At 34.2% G+C, this 22,257-nt stretch overlaps 1 protein-coding gene across 2 annotated transcripts; it reads left to right on the forward strand.

Moving 5' to 3' along the window:
- The first annotated feature begins 1,169 nt into the window (after nt 1-1,169).
- Nucleotides 1,170-20,306, forward strand: BNIP3 (BCL2 interacting protein 3). Of its 2 annotated transcripts, none has more exons than XM_088240476.1 (6): nt 1,170-1,410; nt 5,988-6,120; nt 8,404-8,491; nt 11,945-12,012; nt 14,258-14,407; nt 16,228-20,306. In XM_088240476.1, the coding sequence occupies exons 1-6, from the start codon at nt 1,374-1,376 to the stop codon at nt 16,277-16,279; spliced, it is 528 nt and encodes a 175-aa protein (XP_088096602.1). In that variant the 5' UTR covers nt 1,170-1,373; the 3' UTR covers nt 16,280-20,306. The 2 variants fall into 2 exon arrangements, with proteins under 2 accessions (XP_088096602.1, XP_088096603.1); XM_088240477.1 differs by lacking the exon at nt 1,170-1,410 and adding an exon at nt 3,334-3,799 and having other exon boundaries at nt 16,228-19,676.
- Nucleotides 20,307-22,257: the final 1,951 nt, after the last annotated feature.

Raw genomic sequence — 22,257 nt, forward strand, 5'->3', positions numbered from 1 at the left:
TAAAAGTATAAAAAAGCATTTATTAAAAAGTTGTTATATAGGTCCCGACCCAGATCTATGGGAGCGAAGTATGGACTCGGAAAAACAGGGATGAAAGTAGGCTAAATGCTGTCGAAATGCGATCTTTCAGGCGAACGTGTGGTAAAACTATGTACGATAGATGCATAAATATTGAGACCCGTACATTATGTAAGGCTGAGACAAGCATTATTGACAAAATCAAGAAAGGAGCTCTGCGCTGGTTTGGACATGTAGAACGAATGGACAGTGAAAGAACGGCTAAGAATATTTACAATACGGATGTTGATGGATGCAGAAATAGAGGAAGACCGAGAAAGACATGGTATGACCAAACCCAACAAATGCTTGAAGATGGACATGTCAATAGTCGGAATAATTGGCGCGCGTGCATGAGAAGATGTATAAATCGTCCAACATTGCTTGCTTCGAAAAATAGCTTGTATGCTTGGAATAGAGAGAGGTAATTATTCTTTTGCTGAAGTAGAGCCAATGTTAAATATTTCTAGTCTACAAAAACGTAGAACTAATATTGACTCCATATATATGTTTAGCAAACTAAATGGAATAATCGATGTTCCATCATTACTGGGACAAGTAAAATTCAATATTCCGACTCGTAGATTGAGAAACAATGAAGTACTGTTCATCGATCAGCATAGAACAAACTATGGCCTTAATTCTCTAATGACCCGTCTTTGTCGTATTGTTAACTCAAGAGAAGATCTGAACTTTTTTGGTGTAAATTTACAACGATTTAAACGAGCACTAAATAAATAGTCCAGATCTTGTCTTGATGTCCCTTATATTTGTCAATGCTTCTTTTCTTTTTTTAATGTTTTACACTATTCTTTTATTGTAATATTTAAACCCTATAAATTGTATACATGGACAATGTCTGTTAATAAATAAATGAATAAATGTAGAGAAAACGTGATCTGTATGCAAAGATAGAGTGTTGTGGCCTTCTATCCTCTCTGCCTACCCTTACGGGGAAACGGCGTGATAGTTTGTTGTTGTTGTTATTTAGGACCTATGAAATAAATCAATAAATAATAATTCCTTCGCTGAATCCGTACGTGTATGGTCGGCTTTTGCGTCAGTTTACAAACAAACGCAAATGCATCCGATTGGAGGAGAGAGGTCAGGTGACCCGCGTATTGCTATCGCGCCACTTGCGTCTTGCACCCTGTCAAAACAGAAATCTGGGAAAACAAAGGCGAACGTCGCTCGAGTGCGCTCCACATAGCGAAATATCCCGTTCTCTGCACGCTGGTCCACTGTCAGCGCCCGAAATTTCGCAATATTGCCAAGCAGACCAGCGAGGAGTAGTGCTTCGCGTAGTGCAGCGGAAAATGGCGAGTAAACTGAGCAGCATGGAGGATTTGGGCGGTGAGTTGACGTTCGACTTATCTGATGTGGCTGGACGCTGTCAACGCAAAATACCGCGCAGTAAAAGCGTGTTGTTTACAGCTGAGACTGCGCTCAATCGTCAACCAACCCGTTCAGTAGATATTATCAGTGTTTTAAAGGACGCTTCGAAGTAATCGCAACAAGTCTTTGTGTGCATTCGGGTTTCGGCGGACATCTTGCAGCCCTGTGTTATTTGTTGTCGTCCCGCACAGCTGTTTCTGGTCACGTAGACCATAAAAGGGCCGCTGACCCGTGTTTTCATTGTTTTCACGAATTTTCTTTGTCGTCTGTCGCTAAAGGTCGGATCTAAAGAAAATTCTGCCCCCAGACGCCATTTTGTGATGATTTTAAGAAATGCGAATAAAACGCGTGCTCATTTGTTTTTCAAAAGAATTTTCAAGGATTGTTTTCGGCTTATATTTTATTTACCTACGAAACGACGCGGAAACTGCGTAGGCGGATCTGGAAATAGTTATGAATGATAATTCGGTCGGAAAATATGCTTCGTAATTCGTAATAACAAAAACAAACCATCGCGCTGTTTCCCCGGGGGTAGACAAAAAGGATATAACGCCACACCGCTGTATCATCTTAATTAATCTTCGCTTGCTCTGATGTCCACGCCGATTTTTCCGACATTTTTTTTGCATGTTGTTTAAATTTCTCTCGGTCTTCCTCGTTTTCTGCATCCATTTGCGTCGTAAATATTATCAGCCGTTTTTTCGACGTACCGGTCGATTGACTAGAGCTGGCGCGTTCGCAAAACTTACACAAACGCATTTAAAATCTACAGGCTGTTGATTTTAAAAACGTTATATTAAATTTTAACCAAATGTGCTGTCTTTTTTATTTTAATCCGTGATACATTAGAGGGTTGTGCATGTGAAAAAAATGAAATATTTGAATTCATTTCATGCAATTATATTTTGTGTTCGTCATTTTCGACGAGCTAAATAATAAAAAAAGCTAGTTTTTTGCCGCCATTTTTAGCAGATTTTTTTGGGAGCGACATGGTTTTAAATAAATATGCGAAGTTTTCTTAAATGATTTTTTTTATACTCTAATCCAAACCTTATTTAAAAAAAACATAGCATATTTGACTTAATTAAATATGTAAATTTTTTAAATCAATATTCTGTACAAAAAAAGTAATTTTAGCCTTTTTACCCAAATATTTCAATTTTAATGGCCATTTTCAATGAGTTGTAAATAAATCACTATTAGAAAATGGAAATCACAAAAATCTCACTTTTCCCTCTTTCCAATTGTTCCGAGAAGCTAATCTTTCAGATCTAAGACAGATATATTAATGTTTTCAATGTTTAAATATATATTTAAGAACCAAAATTTATTTACAAGTAATTCAAATAGATCAAGTCAAAGAAGGAATCGTGTGTTAGAAATACCACATTGTAAAACGAGGCTCGCACAGAGACATGCATATTTTATAGGCCCAAAAATGTTTCATTCTTTTTTTACTGATAATATTTCATTAATCCCAAACTTTCAAAATTTTCCTTCTTTTAAAAAACATGCACTATCCTGGATTCAAACTAAAGATATGAACTCTTTTTTTTTATGACATATTTTGTTGCCCTTTAATAATAAGGAATATTTTTTCTTTTTTTATATTTTTTCTTTTTTTATATTTTTTCTTTTTTTATATTTTTTATATTTTTTCTTTTTTTATATTTTTTATATTTTTTCTTTTTTTATATTTTTTATATTTTTTCTTTTTTTATATTTTTTCTTTTTTTATATTTTTTCTTTCCTTTTTTAATTACTATAAAAAAATATTTTATTTTCTCTTTCTTATGTTACACAAAAATATTATAACTGTCCATTATTTATTATAGGAGCAAAAGTTCATTAACATTTTCTTGTATATCCACGAACAAGGCCATGCCTTTGTGGGATTTTTTTGTTGACTATTTTTACTATTAATATGTATTACATTGCTATGTTAAGCTTAATTTTTTGAATACTCAGAAAATAACAGGAATTATTAAATTTCGCAGGTTTGAAGAGTCCTTTTGTCATTTTTAAAATTATTATGTTGATGTACTGAAGTATGCTAAAATTTTCAGCTACATTCATCGTTCACTTTGTCTGTGGCAGCCGCTAAGGTTTGACGTGTTTTTATGAGCTCTGAGATTTTCGTTTGTTTAAAAAAAAGGGATCAAAGAATTTGTATAAAAAATGAAATAAAGTGTGTGAAATGTTAACAAAGGCCTATGGTGAGTCTTCTACGAGTAAAACACGAGTTTACGAGTGGTATAAGCGTTTCCAAGATGGCCGTGAAGACGTTGAAGATGACGATCGGCCGGGACGCCCCAGCACATCAACAACAGATGAAAACGTGGAAAAGGTGAATGAAATGGTTATGAACGATCGCCGAAGCACAATCAGAGAAGTCGCTGATGATGTTGGCATATCGATTGGCTCGTGCCATGAATTTTTTTCAAATGTTTTGGGTATGAAATGCGTGGCATCAAAATTTGTTTCAAAATTGTTGAATTTGGAACTAAAACAGCGGCAAATGGAAGTTGCTCGTGTGTCACTAAATGAAGTCAACGACGATGTAGAATTACTGAAACGTGTTATAACAGGTGACGAAACATGGGTTTACGGATACGACATTGAATCTAAGGCTCAATCGTCCCAGTGCAGGCGTTCTGGATCGTCTAAGATAGTAAAAAAACTAAAAAAATATTTATTATATAAATAAAAGACGAGTGATACTTTAATCCACAAATTTGGAATATCCAGTGACCAGTTTCATCGCTTAGGCGACATCTTCGAGACTGGTATCTTTATTAAAGAGTTCAATGTATTTTTATACAAAACAGAGGTAAGGATAGATAATTCAAAGTTATATGAAAGTAAATTAAATAAAGTTATTTTAATCTTAAGGATCATTATCAAAAAATTTTCTCTTCGGGTTAACTAATGAGTTGATATAATGCTATTTTAATGAGTTTAAGTATTTTATTTTATTTTTAGTGTCTCATCCTTCGTGAGTGTGGTTTTGTAAGTAATGATTTCTGAAAAACAAAGGGTAAAAAGTCATTAGTAAAATTATATTGCAATGGGTAAAGTAATGGAGAATGCACGGCACGTGTGTTATCTGTTCATTAAGTAATTCTAGTCGGGTTTATTTTTTAATCTATTAATTTTGAGAATTTCTAATTTGTCATATTTATGGCCTTTAGGTGCAATATGAATTATTTTTACATTATTTTTGAATTCAAAGGAATGTTTATTTTCTATTCAATGATTGGCAAAATTTGAATTTTTATATTTATTACAGCAATATACAAGTAATTATTTATACAACAAATTCAGTAGTAAAAGTAAACATACATATTTTTTATTTTTGCTGTTGGTTCATCTAAACTGCCTAACTAGGGATAGCTTCCCCGTTCTAAGGCAGTCAATTATGTATTTTATAATGACATTTAAAAGTATTTACAGTTTTATCATGATGTGTGCTTTTTCAGTCTTAAAGGTAAACAATGAATATCCAGAGAAAACAAAAATAATACCAAAATCTCTACATCCTAAGTCCCAAGACATTACTAGTAAAACAAGCAACCAGCTTACGTCCTTCTACATCGGACAACAAATTCTCCGACTCCCTCCGACCAATATGGATTAAGAATGCAGTCAACACCTTCCTCAGCTTGGCAATCCCACCACATTTCCACGAAACTGGGATAAGGTTATATACCCTCGGGCCTATATAATATTGCTGCCTTTGAGCCAAAAAAGTATTGACTCCTCTCCGTAGAATCAGATCCTTATTGGAGTGTCTAGTATTATGAACATGACAAACCCTTGCGTATTTTTCCCTGTTGAGATGTGACCGCTACTGACCTCAATATATACTGTTGACGAATATCCAGCATTTGAAATTCTTTGAAGAGCGAATCACTCGGTTATATTTATTATTAAACCATGATCGTCAGACTGGTGTCGGTCATGTCGGTCACGACGAAACCCGGTCACTGGTAAAAAAAATTAATAAAATAATTATAAATTAAAGTGGAATAAAACTATAAAGTATTTTTATTACTATAATTAAAATGCAGTTCCACCGAGAAATGTCAGTAGAAAAACTACTTTTTTTATACTTTTTTCGTGAACATCAAACGAATTTTTTTTTGTTTTTTTCATTGATCAATTTGTCCCATCTCTAACGTTTTTGCAAAATGATAAAACCTTGTAAGAACGTCGTTAATAATTAGGTTTATTTTAGTTTTTTTTAAGTTTTAAAGCTGATTTTATATATTTATGGTCAAGAATTGTGTTAAAAAAATAAATCAACTTACCAAATACGAATAATTTTTCGTGTAATAATATAAATAACTCCTTTGACGTTACTACAAAGTTATGTCAGTTTTTCTGACAACTGTCATTCTAATCATCTTACATTTAAAGGACTATATTGTTATTCATCCATACCCGTCTTAAATTCACATCCATTTCAAGCCCGAGATATTCAACAGTTTTTCGCTGTACGAAGTAATTTTTCCACCACTTGTATTCCTCCCCAGAGTCGTGGGTGGAGCTGGGGAACAGGAGTGTGACGCCCCTCGCCTTCGCCGGGGAGGAGTGCCTGCGGTTGCTCAAGGAAGCCCAGAGGGACGGCTTCTCGGTGTCGTCTCGCCACACGTCTGGCCGCACCAGGTATTTATTCAATTCACCCAACCTGTTTTCAAATGTTATATTTATTAATAATAATAATAATAAATTAGATTCCCCGGAACTCATTAATCTACTCGCTTACCGTGTCCCCTCCAGGCCGACTAGACTCTCTGATATTTTCTATATTCGTAAATTTAAAACTAATCTGAAACATTCTACGATCCCTCGTATATGTGAAACATTTAACAAAAAATTTGATAGTCTCGATATATTTAACACTCCATACAATATGTACAGAAGAGAATTAATAGGCTTGATTCATGCTCTTCATTCATAATTCGTTTAATCATTAAATCAAATGCAATTTTCCACTCTCACTTTCCTTCAATCATCCTTCACCACTCCTTATCAATTTCCTTCTTTTCCTTTCCACTATCTCCTTGTTCTGTCCATATTTATCTTATTTTAATATATGGTATATTTACTATTTATATAGTTTTTATTAATATCCCTACAGAGATGAGGTAGAATTTTTTCAAATTCAGGATTGTGGATATTCGAGCGTTTACAGGGCTTATGACCTGTCATTGGCTGGGTTAAGTGGCCACTTTACGTACTACAACATTCACCATTCCGCTTATTAGCGAATATCGACACAATCCTGAATTTGAAAAAATTCTACCTCATCTCTGTAGGGATATTAATAAAAAATATATACCTACTCCCCCTTGGGAGAAATCCAGATTTGTGTATGTACAAAATACGCGTACCAAAAATAATTATTTATATAGTTTAAACTTCAAGCCGTCGTCGCTTTATTACAGTATTATTTAGTGAATACATATAATTGGATGGCAGGCCCTACTATGTATACATTTTATATAATTTTTTTTTTTAAATATTCATTTAACCTGTACACTGTTTGTATTCGAAATAAATAAAATAAAATAAAATATTTATTAAGTATTATAAGGCCTACTCATGTTATGTCTTGTCTGGTAAGTGCAGTCATGTCCTTTCTAACCCGTGTGTCTCTCAGGGGCGAGTGGTCCATATAAGCGATTATGCACAGCATACCATTATATTTGACTTTTGAAAATATCTTTTTTAGTAACCATGCTTTATGGGAAAATAAATAAAATAATTGTTATTCATATCTTCCTACAAACAAATATCTATGAACTCTTTTTAAAATTTCTAAATGTTTCGCTAAATCTTTTCGAAATAAATTTGTTAATAGAACTCGCAATATGTGTAATCAGAAATTAAATTGTATTGATATTAATAACAAGCTACAAGACTTTTTGTGCTGTTAGCTATCATATAATATTTATCATATTTTGTAAATGTTATCAACTATCAAATATCTAAATTTAGTAAATGGGGTCAAGAATTTCAACCGTCCATGCGCTCAGTAGCTGCAAGACTTGTTGTTATCTTACTTCTGTTATTATAAATTTGCTTTTTATTTAGTTTTTAAAATATCACTTAAACTTTAAACTTCGCTGTTAAATAAAAAGTGGCCACTTAAACCAGCCAATGACAGGTCATAAGCCCTGTAAATGCCTTGACTTCCATATTCCCTTATTTAAGGTATCCTCCATCCCTGTTGTAATTTGTTAATCTTAATGACCCCCGAGGGGGTGAAATCCAGTCTTTTGTCTATGAACATTTCGACAAACTCAAATATTGTAAATAAAAGTGCGCCCAGCCCGTTCTCAGTGAACGATGAAACTAGCCGATTACCTCAGCTTATTCCTCCATACAAAAAAGTACACTATATTTTTCATCGTTTAACTAGTCGCTGTATCTGAGTACGAGTACTAAAACAAGCTTGCAGATCACAAATATTATCTGAAGATTCTCTATTTTGAAACTAGTATTTCAAACATTATTTCCTAAGGACTATTTTTCTTTGATGGATACCGTTGACATATTGAGTATCATATAGGACATGTGGCGTTCGAAGTGGCCATTTTTGGCATTATTCATTTTAAAAGGAATCGGCCAGTGCTCAGTGTTGACATTTTATCATAATGGAAATATCTGCTGAATGTCCATTGTGAATAAACTTTTGTTCAAGTGTTGTATTAAGACGATGTAGAATAAAGCTTCGTATATCGCGTGGTTAATAATAATTGTTATTTGAGTTGATTTGCACAGAACGACAGAAAAAATAGCTTTTATAATTAAATTACTTATGATTTATGTACTTACATGTAGGTACAAATTAATAAATATTTTTTGTAGATTACCTACAAAAAAATCACCACTCGCCGCTGGTGTCTCTTCATTCATATAAGATAATGAGTTTTTCTTTCCCAGCCCCAAGAGTCCCCCCAATAGCCCCAATACCGAACCGAGCACGGAAGACGAGCTGCGAGGAATGGACTATAACTACTGCGCTAGCCGAGTGAGTATACCCTTTCTCACCTGTTATTCGAAATGACGCACCGACCTCTCTAAGCCGCGATTATAAAAGCTATCTTCATCGATACATACCGAGACGGTATACTTAACTTCTGTACTATCGAATCCAACCAATGAATGACCCCGGAAATTTAGTTCGCGTTCCTTACTTAACTAAAATATTAAAAATCTCATTTATATTTTACACTTCAAAGCGACTTTAAACTCCAATCAATCCCAATTCAAACAAAAAATGCTCGATTGAACATGGTTTTTTTTATGACTTTTGACAATTACCAAGGCGGTATACTTTGTCGATCGTCTGTATTTATCTACCGAGCGATTACAAAGCCGGCTACACTCGGGATGATAGTAAAACAGATGGAAAAAATACAATAACTAAATATTTTTTTTAAAGTTGCAACATTTTTACGCCTAGATACTCTTATATTTTAATAGGGCAGAATCTAGCCACATTATCTCCGCATCTAGGCGTTTGTTTTCAAAACTGACAGTTATGTCAAAATTTATTTATTACTCTCTCATATTTTTAGTAGGCTTTTAAGGAAAAATGTGCCAACCTCAGTATCTCAATCACAAATAACTATCGACGTGCTTAAAAACATGCTAAGCATTTGAGCGATCACAATGAACAATAATGAACATGCTTTAGTTATCGCAGTCATAAGTCAACGCGTGTGTAATCTCTAAGTCAACGCTCGTGTCGTTTTGTTTTATGTTTTCCTTGTAAATAAATACAGTTCATTGGCGAAAAATCGGCGTTTACTATAAAAAATAATACAATATATTGCATTTGCAAAATAGTAAGGAGTATCTAAAACAAAAAAGTGAAAATTAAATTATAATTACTATGGCGACTGCTTTTCTTGAAATTTGGCTCGCCAACCGCCGGCTAAATGCAATAAATAGTGTGATAAATAATAAATAAATAAAAATAGCAGTTTTGGCATATTTTCCATATTCACACCGGTGAAATTCAAATATGCGATTGCGCAGCAGGATTATACGTCGCGTAACGTAAATATTTAGACATTTAATATTAGGTGTTCACGGATGTTTCATTATGATTGCGAATACGATAAACAACCACAGTGAGAAATTTTTATCACGTCGCTTATTAGCACGTCGATGATTATTTGTGATTGAGCTACAGAATGATTAAAACTTAAAATGAATTGTAATAAGCATTTATTATTCAAAAATAAATTGACGGGTTTCGTTAGATCCTAAAATAAAAATACTCATTTAATGTCCGATTTCCCGACCAATGGTTAGAACTTTTTTGGCACAGAGACAACACTCCTACATAGGACTATAACCGTGTAGTATCATGCCAGAATCATGGAAATGTTGTAAGAACCACAAGCTGAAGAAGTCACCGACTACTTTCCTCACACACAAAATTGGTCGCAGAGAGTCTGGGGGTTGATGGTGGCCGTTAGATGGCCAACACATGTTTTAATTTAAATTGTTAACTTATATTTTTGGTTTTTTATTGATAGAGTTTTTGAAGATCCTCGGTACTTTTTACTGTTTTTTTTTTTTAATTAAAAAAAAAATATTTTTTTTACTAAATGTATAATTTTTTTAAAAATTACATCTTTTACTTTGTTTTTTATTTTTACTATGTATTTAGCTGTTTTTTTTTTTTTTAAATATGTTTTTTTTTTATATATACATTAAACCCTGTCACATCAGTATGAGCAAGAAGACATATTGGTACAGTAAAATAATTGTTTGGTACGAATAAAATATCCAAAAAAGCAAATGGTTGCTTACTTGTGTAGGGGGGACAAGGGGGTGGGGGAGTCTGATACAACCGCGCGGCCGCGCTCCCCTCACTTCTCCCCTGCAGAAGTAAGCAACCATTTGTTTTTTAGGTATTAAATTTTTGTTTTAAATATGCTAATATGTCTTCTTGTCCATACTGATGTGACAGGGTTTAAAGAACACTCTGTATATATGCAGGTCTACCAATGAACAAAATGACTCGCCTACAATCTGTATTGAATGCCGCAGCGAGACTTATTTTCGGAATCTCTAAGTTCAGTCATATCACTCCACCCACTTGTTCTCTAAATCATTTGAATAAATCCGTAGCACGTGGCAACAAAATAAATTATTTTAATTAAATTACAAATTTAAAAGCTTCAATTAAATTAACTTAACAATAGAATCACCATGTAAAGCGCCCTTGAGGTATTTTATTACGAAAATGGCGCTATATAAGTTATCCATAATTAATTAATACATTTTTTACTTGGTTTTTTTTATTTTTACTACGTATATGTTTTTTATTTATTTATTTTACTATGATTCTTCTATATATTTTGTTTTTACTGTGTAATTTACTAGGTTTTCAAATACTTTTTACACTAATTCTTTTACTATGTATTTAGTTTTTACTACGTATTTTAGTGAATTAAAAAATATGTGTCTCACTGTGTTTTTTACTATACTTTTTACTATGTTTTTTTCATTATATATTTTTCTATGTTTTCACTATATTTCCACTACTACTACTACCTTCATGATTATTTCTATGTATTGATTACGGTTTTATTGCGGATTACGGCCCTAATGTCGAAATTAGAGCAGAATGCAATGCTGAGTTAAGCATTATCGACAAAATTAAGAAAGGTCTTTTGCGATGGTTCGGTCATGTGGAGCGAATGAATGATGAAAGAACGGCTAAAAAGATTTATGATGCGAATGTGTCTGGTTGTAGAAGTCGAGGAAGGCCGAGAAAGACATGGCATGATCAAGTACAACAAATTCTTGAAAGTGGTCATGTGAAAAGTCGGAATAATCGACGTGCGTGCATGAGAAGATGTATGAATGTGAAGGAAGCAAAGGAAGTGTGCCAGGACAGAGTGGTGTGGCGTTCTATCCTCTCTGCCTACCACTCCGGGGAAATGGCGTGATGGTTAGTTAGTTAGTTAGTTAGATTACAGTTTTTTTGATTTATTTTTTTGACTGGCTTAGAACGGGGTAAAAAACCCTAGTTAAAAAGTCAAAACATCTTTGTATAGATGTGTAATTTTATTTATAAAATATGATAATAAATATTTATTTTTTTAAATAACTCGCTAAGCCTCTATTTTGAGGCTTGTCAGCAAGGTGGGGTAGAGGCGATATGGAAGGAGGTAATGAAAAATACACCACAACACCCAGACCAATTAAGAAAAACATCTTTCTTGGAACTGGCGGGAATCGAACCCGCGACGCCAGTTTCACAGTTAGCCGTCTAACCAACTGCGCCATGGAGCCTGTCTCCAATGTCCATAAATGTCCTCACTTGCCAGTCCGAAGATTTCTCAGGCAACAGCACTCGTCGGTCAAATGAAACGAGATAAACCGTAATGGAGGAGTTGTATCGTTATTTTTACAAAAATCATTACATTAATACGTATTAATTTTCTTCAAAATGTTTTAGGAAGGGGAGCTGAGCAGCGCGGAGTGGGTTTGGCAATGGAGCAGTCGACCCGATCAGATGCCCCCCAAGTGAGTATTTAATTTCATTTTGTAAGGTACATCCTAGAAAACATACAATTTGAAGGTATTCGTCGATACAATTTCACAGCCATAATATATATCTTCAATGAGGAACTCCGCACCTACGGGAAATTGTATACGAAAAATGTTTCCTTGCGCGCGGTGACAATTAGAGCATTTAATTGTACGGCGAAGTTTCTTGAAAATGTACGAAAAAAATAATAAAAAATATTTTAATAAAAACACACTACTTGAATGACGTCACTGGTTCATATGAACCAGCCAATGATACGAGAGCTGCGAAGGATATCCGTTTTGCTTACCGTAAACGAACCAATCGGAAGAACTGACAGAGAAGAACCTTTGACGTCATGTGCAGAGTTATTTCAAAAATACAAAACTTTAAAAAATCATATCGCTGATAATCAGATATACAAAAAAAAATTAAAAAAACACTTATCTTCCCCATTGTTCACGCCAGCTGGTGCAGGGTTCTCGCTTCGACGGTCTCGCCAATCTCGGGTGACATGCGAACGAAGAAAAAGACACACAGTTTCTTCAAAATACTATTTATTTTCTAATTCCGCAATGTCACATAAATCTAAATTGAAAATAGTCTGAAAAAGTTGAGCGGGCACATAGTCATTAAACAAACAAATCAGCTCAAATAAAACCACAGGGCAATCACACCCTCACACTCGCAACTCGTAACACTCGAGGATGCGTACAAGCCTCGCCTGTCACTTAGGACCTTCCGTCATCGTCTCTAGAGGCTCACTATTGAATGTCACAGAAATAATCATTATTGTAACTGTTCTAAAAGATAACCGCAGTTTCTTTAAATGATTACATAGGTACACATTTACCTAATACACGTAACACTCGAGGATGCGTACACTCCTCGCCTGCTACGGTCTGACTTTCCGTCAGCAACTCTACAAGCGCACTTGCAGACTTCAAGATGAAGACTAAAGCTTGTTCCTCTCTCACAAGCTTTCGAAAACCTATTTCGATTACATTCTACAAAAAATACTGATATTTTAGTGCCAAACAAAATATATCTAAGACCTTTTCAAACAATTACGAGATTTCTCTTCCTCAATAAATTAAATTATATGTTACATCCTAGGACAAGAAACAATAAACTAAACTAGGATCTTAACACAGGACAAATGTCCGGTTCTTTGAAATATTACATAAAAAATACAAGGGTACAAAGTATACACAGAAAAATAAATATCTCAACTTCAGTAGACGACATTTAAAAGGGCATAAAACAATAATTCACGATATACGACACTTTTGAAATAAATGAACACGTTGCAAAGCCGAACAATAACATCTGAAATTGCTAGTCGGTATACAAAATTAACCAATAAAGCGTTCTTTGTAAAGTATTATTTTAACCCGCCAAATCTTCGGAACGAAGTTAGTAATTTAAATGCGTTCTGTAAAGAATTATTTAATAAACGAAATATTGCTCAATTTAGTTTTGGCCCCAACACCCATTATAGAATTACATTTGTAGGATTTGGTAGAACTTGTGGTGATCCCGTCTCCCAGCTGGAAATCAACAGAAGAGAGGACGTTTATTTATTACATGTATGCGAATTGAACTTGTCGGGCATGACTGGCGTCGTGTCCAGTGGTCTCTTTATAGACCACGTTCCTTTGTAGTTCATTTCTTCATGGTAGGGACGATGTGAATGTACTGCAGAACGACGCCCTCCGATTTCATGTGAAATACTCATAGAGTTGCATTTTACGAATGTATTAGATTCGATTGAAAATGATGAAATTGCATCGTCGGTCATTAGTCTATTTTAGGTGAACTAATTTAACACGTGTGTGTCATCGACTATGGACTATGGACCATACACATTTGTTTTTTTTTAAATAAATTAATTTTAAAAAAAACTTACAATATAAAAACAAGTTGTACTTGTGTACTTATTAACTAAGATTCATTCCCAAGAGATTACGCCCACTGTCGTCTGGTGTCTACCGAAGGGGGAATCCCTCGTAATTGTAAATCGGCGTAAATTGAACCGGCACAAAATGACCTACACCTGTATTTTGATAGCACACTCGGGACTTTTTCCAGTAGCTCGATGTCTTCAGTGAAGTAAGGACTCCGTGCTTTGTGTCCTACTCCAATAGAGGCCTTACATGCATCTTGTATATTTTATGGAATTCTCTGGAAATGTTTTTGTCATTGAGAAATGCATGTTTTAAAACGGTGTTGTCTCCTCAGGGACTGGAGATTCAGGCACCCGCTGGGCCCGCGTGCCCCCCTGTCTCTCAGGAAGACCAAGATAGGGGGCAGAGCCCTATTCAGCACGGACCTGTTGGCTTCTCTGCTGCTGAGCAATCTACTCTCCTTGTTACTGGGCGTCGGTTTTGGGTGAGTTGTGAAATTCAAAGATAACTCATTGTTCGATTTCAAACTCTTGTAAAATTAGTTTTGAGAGTCTGTTTTTCTCTTCATTGGTTATTATTTCTTTATTTAAATTTCTAGTATTATATGTATGGCATTGTTAGTTTAATTTCATTATATTTTTCATTTGATTTAACACCTCAATTATTTATATTAGTATTAATGAAAATTGCGACACTTTATTTTATTATTACAGATACTAAGAACTACTTTTTATACAAAATTTATTTAAGACCGACCGCACAGTGTTTCATTTTTTTTTTACATATCTCGCGTGTCATTCAAATACTCTATTTGTTTACTTTTATTTTTAAAGCTAGTTTATATGCAAAGCTAGTTTATATGCAAAGCTAGTTTATATGCAAAGCTAGTTTATATGCAAAGCTAGTTTATATGCAAAGCTAGTTTATATGCAAAGCTAGTTTATGTGCAAAGCTTGTTTTTGTGCAAAGCTAGTTTATATGCAAAGCTAGTTTATATGCAAAGCTTGTTTATGTGCAAAGCTAGTTTATATGCAAAGCTTGTTTATGTGCAAAGCTATTTTATATGCAAAGCCAGTTTATATGCATAACTAGTTAATTTGCAAAGCTAGTTTATATGCAAAGCTAGTTTATATGCAAAGCTAGTTTATATGCAAAGCTAGTTTATATGCAAAGCTAGTTTATATGCAAAGCTACTTTATATGCAAAGCTAGTTTATATGCAAAGCTTGTTTATGTGCAAAGCTAGTTTATATGCAAAGCTAGTTTATATGCAAAGCTAGTTTATATGCAAAGCTTGTTTATGTGCAAAGCTATTTTATATGCAAAGCCAGTTTATATGCATAACTAGTTAATTTGTAAAGCTAGTTTATATGCAAAGCTAGTTTATGTGCAAAGCTAGTTTATTTGCAAAGCTAGTTTGTTTGCAAAGCAAGTTTATATGCAAAGCTAGTTTATATGCAAAGCTTGTTTATGTGCAAAGCTATTTTATATGCAAAGCCAGTTTATATGCATAACTAGTTAATTTGTAAAGCTAGTTTATATGCAAAGCTAGTTTATGTGCAAAGCTAGTTTATTTGCAAAGCTAGTTTGTTTGGAAAGCTAGTTTATATGCAAAGCTAGTTTATATGCAAAGCTTGTTTATGTGCAAAGCTATTTTATATGCAAAGCCAGTTTATATGCATAACTAGTTAATTTGTAAAGCTAGTTTATATGCAAAGCTAGTTTATGTGCAAAGCTAGTTTATTTGCAAAGCTAGTTTGTTTGCAAAGCTAGTTTATATGCAAAGCTAGTTTATATGCAAAGCTAGTTTATATGCAAAGCTAGTTTATATGCAAAGCTAGTTTATATGCAAAGCTAGTTTAAATATAACACTTAATTTATACACATTATGCTGCTATGTAATTTGAGACTTTTGAGTAATGAACTAAATGATCAATGTTTTTAAAATATAATTTTAGAAATAAGTATAACTTAAAAAATGCAAATGAACGCCTCGACACGGGTTCTGCCTAGTGAGATGTTCGTACAGAAAAAAAACACATGTCAGTCTCGTGATGTGGTGGTCAGCGCGTTCACCTACCTTGCAAGAGGTCTCGGCTTCGATTCCCGACATGATCGATACGAAATATTTATTCAAAAGGGTGTTTTCACACTAGAATATGTCATAGTCCCTGGACTGGTACCTGAAGCGTAAGACTGATCATCTTACCTTCATGTGACAAAAAATGATCAAGATACAGGAAAGGGAATGATGATGATGCTACAAAAAAAATGTGCAGTAAGAAATAAATATTGATTCTTTCAGGGTCTGGCTGAGTCGACGATCTCCATCCATACCGCGCATTGCCCTGCGTTGATAACGTCTTCCCGGAACCAACACTGCATCACTCTCCGATCTACCGAGTCACATATAACCGTGTAATCTCCTCCGAACATTTACCCCATCCGAACGTCTCACTGCATTGTCCGGACTTCCGCGTTCCCGCCACAGCCTCATCCGCACCCGGGCGCCGCGTCCCCGAACACCGCACGCAGCGTACGCTCGACCGAGTCGGGGTGATGCTAATCGAATATCGCAGTGTAAAACCACTGCCGGGAGTCGCACCCGGGACCTCGAGCATCGTAGGCGATCTATTTCACACACAGAATAGGGAAATATCACGTTTTTTATTTTTTACCATTTTAAATTTATGAAATACTTAATGTTAGTAAATATTAATATTTAACCACTTTTACCAAGTTTTTATGTCTTTTCGTCAGGAAACTCACTACACTTTCACCGTCACCATAGTACACATGGTATTTACTAAAAAAATACATAAATTACTTGCGAACACCATGTCCGAACATTCACTAAAATTATGTTAATAATATTTAGTGATATGTCGCAGAATGTGTGGGGGGGAGGTTATTATTTTATTTAATTATTTTTTTGCACCAACATGCAAACAAATAATATTTTTTTACACCAACATGCAAATACTAAAATACACTTTCACCGTCACCATAGTTTACATAGTATTTACGAAAAAGATACATAAATAACATGCAGAGTCAAAGGGAATGCAAACACCACCATTTTCGAACATGCACTCAAATTAGGTTAGTAATATTTAGTGATATGTCGCAGAATGTGTGGGGGGGGGAATATTTTATTTTATTTTTTTGCACCACAACAGGCTAGGAGGCCCAATTACAGTGGTGAATTATAGCACAGAACACCCAGGCTTGAGAAAAATCACATTGAATTTTTGTGTTCTCATCGAGAATCGAACCTGGAACCTTCCGTTTGTGAGTCAAGCGTCTTGACCGCTACACCACGGAGGCCGCCTATGTCTCTTATGCCCCTTATAAAAAGGAGGGGCTAAGTGGTTGAACGTTACACGATTAATTAATTTTTAAAAGTATTTGCATGTTGGTGTAGCGAGCGTCCTGACGAAGAGACGGTTACGTCTCGAAACCGGTAGACATAAATAGCGGGCAAGTGGTTGAACACTAATATTTACTAACATTGATTAAAATATTTGACCTCAAAGTTAGCACTTTACACATAAATAATTTTTGACTACTTATTGAGTAAGAAAAAAATATATGTATATAATTTAAAATTCCGCAAAAACGGTAATTTCATTGGCCTCGCCCCTAATACGTCACGATTCATGTAAGTTTTGAACTTTGTTTGTGACCGTTTAAATTTAAATAGAACATTGCCACGATTGTCGTCGCAATTATCAAGGCCAAATGTGTCGCATTTCTGTAGGCATATTTTCGACAATTTTTTTTTCAAAATTATGCCTTAAAACATTTCTCCGCAATATCCATATTCAAACAAACAAACCATCACGCCGTTTCCCTGTAAGGGTAGGCAGAGAGGATAGAACGCCACAACACTATCTTTGCATACAGATCTCGCTTCCTCTACATTCATACATCTTCTCACGCACGCGCGCCGATTATTCCGACTTTTGACATGTCCATCTTTAAGTATTTGTTAGATTTGGTCATGCCATGTCTTTCTCGGTCTTCCTCTATTTCTGCATCCATCAACATCCTCATTGTAAATATTCTTAGCCGTTCTTTCACTGTGAGCTCCTTTCTTGATTTTGTCGATAATGCTTGTCTCAGCCTTACATAATGTACGGATCTCAACATTTGTGCATCTATCGTACATAGTTTTACCACAAATTCGCCTGAGAGATCGCATTTCGACAGCTTTATTGATTTTGAAAATACAATTAATTATTTCAAATCCGGTATTCGTAGTACGTGATATTTCCCTATTGCATCCTTAATCCACCCTTACGCGGGTATAGGTGCATGAATTCAAATGTGTTTACACGTTTTTCAGTACAGTTATTTTGCATAGAACTTTCATACTTTTCTAAGCTGAAATAGTTAGCAGAATCCATCGTAGTTTTGGTAAAAAATAGTTTTTAGTTTTGTTTTAACTTTCATAAAATGAAAGTTGATATTTCTTAAGCTGGAACTACATAAAGCTAGAGATTGTCAAACAGAGAACTAGAATATGGTCGATTAAATAACAAAGCGTAAAATATAAAACATATTTTCAGGCATTACCGAAGTAGTGAAATGTGATTCAGTCAGATGAATCTCACTCGCGTTTAAAGGTTTCGGCTCTTTTATCTCACAACAGATGTAAGAATTAAACATCCACACGCCATGTTCAAACATGGGCAGAATGGCGAGTGTTACACCGTATGTTATGTGATTATAGAATCTCATGTTTTTTGCATATCTGCGGTATACCAATCTTGATAACTCGCCGCAGGCTAGAACACAATCCTTATCTGCAAACATTTGGACATACCAAAAATATTAACAAATATAATTTTTAAAGTTGGTTGGAGATATATTATAATTTATCAAATGAACGTTTTCCAATATTTGTTGGAAGTATCCGGGCACCGGATATTCGGTATCTGGCCGGCGGGTATTTGGTATCTGGCTGACGGGTTTACAATATCTATCTGCTGGATTTTTTGTATCTGATGGCCGGAGGTATCTGGCCGCCGGATTTTTAAACACGACTGTGCCTGAGGCAAACTCTAGCTTTATGTTCCGTTTGTGGCGCTGGGAGCCATGGGCGTATGATCAAATAGACGCGTTACAACTGCAGAGTTTTTGCATTTAAATTTTGTACATTTTTCGCATTTTAAAAATATATAAGTAATAACGCTGATAACCGGTGTCATATCTATGGTAACTTGTTACGCAGAAATATCTTTGGTACGCTGATAAAACACTTTAAATTAAAACATTTGCTAACCTTTCCCTGACTGTCCCAAAAACATTTGCGCTTTACGGTGCTGTGCAGTTTATTACACATGCAGAAATGAGAGATTTTGAATGGTAAAAATGTAAAGATAATATTTTTAATCTAATTACTAAAAACATGGAAAAAACCACTGGCTCATGCTTGCAGCGCGGGCGAAAGAACCGCCTCCGACGAAAGTCAGAGAGCTACCAACCGGCAACTGGGAAAAGTTCTAGAAATTTTGCTGCTCGCGCGTGTGACGCGTGAAATTGTCTCTCTCGCTCTCGAATATACCTGTATTAACGAGAGAGACAAAAAGAGTCTCTTCTCTTTTACACTCCGCAACATTTAACACATTGGTAAACTTTATATTGCATTGGCGATTTATCTCCGATTTTTAATAAAATGCTTTGTCTGTTCCCAATAAGCATTAATTATTAAAAAAATAAATATCTTAAGACGTTTTAAAAAAAAAAAAATTGTTTTCACGCATTGCCTAGTATGTGAAATAATCAATCAGATGAATTTCTTGCAACAATAAAGGTTTCAGCTCTATAACTTCACTAAAGTCAACAGATCGAAGAATTGAAGAAACATGGATGCTCAAACATAGGCAAAATGGCAAATGTTACACAGTGTGTAAAGTGGCCACTCGAACCAGCCAATAACAGGTCATAAGCCTCGTGAATGCCTAGTCTTCCACATCCGTAATTTGTTACTTGAGGTTTTATCACTGTACCGACGATATGAACTAAGGAAATATGCATATCTCTTTCTCACACAAATATTTGCACGCGTATCGTGATTTGCCATCTAATATGAGATGTGGCTAGTGAGGGAATAACGTGTCTATTTATTATACCCATGTGAGTGCAAAAGGTCTAATCTATTATCAATGTATTTAAATATGGCTCATTATTAAAAGGACTGTTGCATTTCTATGGTGAAACAATGTGGGGATGTGTAATTTTTCTATTTTAATATTTTTATAAAATTATTCGTAGTCTAATTCTCTTATATAATAAATTTAATATAATTAATTAGTTAAATATGGAATATATATGTACTAGATTATATAAATACCTGCTAATAAAAAAATATGTACCTAACATCTGCGTTCATTTATTTATTTCAATAATCCCTCTAAACTACTCTTAAATGAGAAGTTTTACGTTTTGGCCATTAGTTAATCTGTAGACGTCGCTCAGTACACGACTGACGATTTAAATTAAATTATGCCGTAGTGTGCAGGGGCGAAACGTGTATAAAAGCGATTATACACAGCTAACCATTATATTTGACTAACCATAATGTTTTATTGTAACTTTATTTACAGAAAAACAAATGAATAATTAACATTAATTTTAAATCATTTCCACTGTTCTAATATAAATATAAATTTTAATAAAGCGCACCCAGCGCCTGCGGTGAGCCAAGCAACTAGCCGATTATTCCAGCTTATTTTTTCATACAAATAAGTACACTATATTTTGAATGTATTAAACCCCAGTGCGGGTTTTTCTCCTAGATTAAACTTGCAGATTACACAAATTATTTGAAGATTCTTTATTTGGAAAACAGTATTTCAAACACTGTTTCTTAAGGACTATTTTTCTTAGAGATGGTACTTTTGACATAAGACCATAATTAATTTCATGCGTCATATTGCGGGACATATAGCGCTCCACGCGGCCGTTTTTAGCACTATTAATTACTAGAACAATGCGGCTAGTTGACATTACAATTGAATACCTAATATCGACTGAATTCATAATGGTATTTTTTATTTATTTTTTTAAATTATTTATTAAAGTAATGGATAATATACGTATATAATATAATATATCACGAAGTTACATCGTTTGAGTTTATTTCATGGATGAGAGTTGTATCACAGAAAAATATTAATTTATAGTAAGTGTTACTTACATTATATTATGTACCTCCTATGTAGGAACAAATATATTTTTGTAGCTTACCTGTAAATAAAATCACCATTCGCCACTGGTATTGTGGCATTTGTAAGTGTCAAAGTGACGTCAGGAGCTTGCATAGAACTGACCCCCACCTCTAAGAATAAGTGTCAAAATACTGCTGGGATTGAAAGGGAAAAAGATGCGATCACGTTTCTTGTGTAAGTAGCAAATTCACAAATAATATAACTTAAGAAGTAGATTATTTTAGTCTGTCAGATTGCTAAATAAAACCAGGTGGACATTTAGTTAATATTGCCAAGGCAGTAGAATTTTTTACCCGGCTTTCTATTAATGAGGCTTAGTATTATAGGATAGGTGAGTTGATCTGAGGTTGAATGAGAAAAATGGATTACAACAATTGTAATCCATCTTGAAGTTTTTTTAAAAATTTAAATTTCATTGATAAACCCTTACGGGTTACATACATTTAACAAAATATTTTCCCTTTTAAAATTCACATTCTACTGTTAATAATAATATTTTTAACATCTTTTGTAAAGGTTGTCTGAGTCTTTTGTTTACTTTTGTCTGGTAGTTTATTGTATAATTTCAGTCCATGGTTTATTAGTCTCGATTGTCCTTTTCTCGTTTTAAAAGATTGTATATGATATTTTTCTGATATTCTCGTATTGTGTTCATGTTTACTACAGTTTTTTAAAAGTTTTAAGTGCTGTTAGATAGGGTAGGTCATATACTAACTTTAATATTTTATTTTGCTGTCTTTGTAGTCTGTTTGATTTGAGTCATTTTGATTTGAGTCATTTTGATTTGAGTCATTTGAGTCATTTTGATTTCCTGTTCCCCATAGTAGTTGCATATAACATATTTTAGTTTTTACATAGGCTTCATACATTTAAAAAAATTTGTTAAAAAAAAATAGACTCGATAAAGTCGCCACTTTGCTGATTAAATTGTTGATATGAATTGTCCATGTCAATTGTTTGTCTATTGTTAGTCCTAAGTATTTAACATGTTCAATTTCAGTTAGTCGTTCATTATTTATGTAAGCATCTACTTTGTGACATTTTTTTCTAGATTCAAAATGGATAATATTGCATTTTTTATTTATTAATTAATTTATTAA

The sequence above is a fragment of the Micrasema longulum genome, unplaced genomic scaffold (assembly GCF_059751315.1).
Source record: "Micrasema longulum isolate JH-2025_06_02 unplaced genomic scaffold, ASM5975131v1 h1tg002469l, whole genome shotgun sequence".
NCBI lineage: Eukaryota > Metazoa > Arthropoda > Insecta > Trichoptera > Brachycentridae > Micrasema > Micrasema longulum.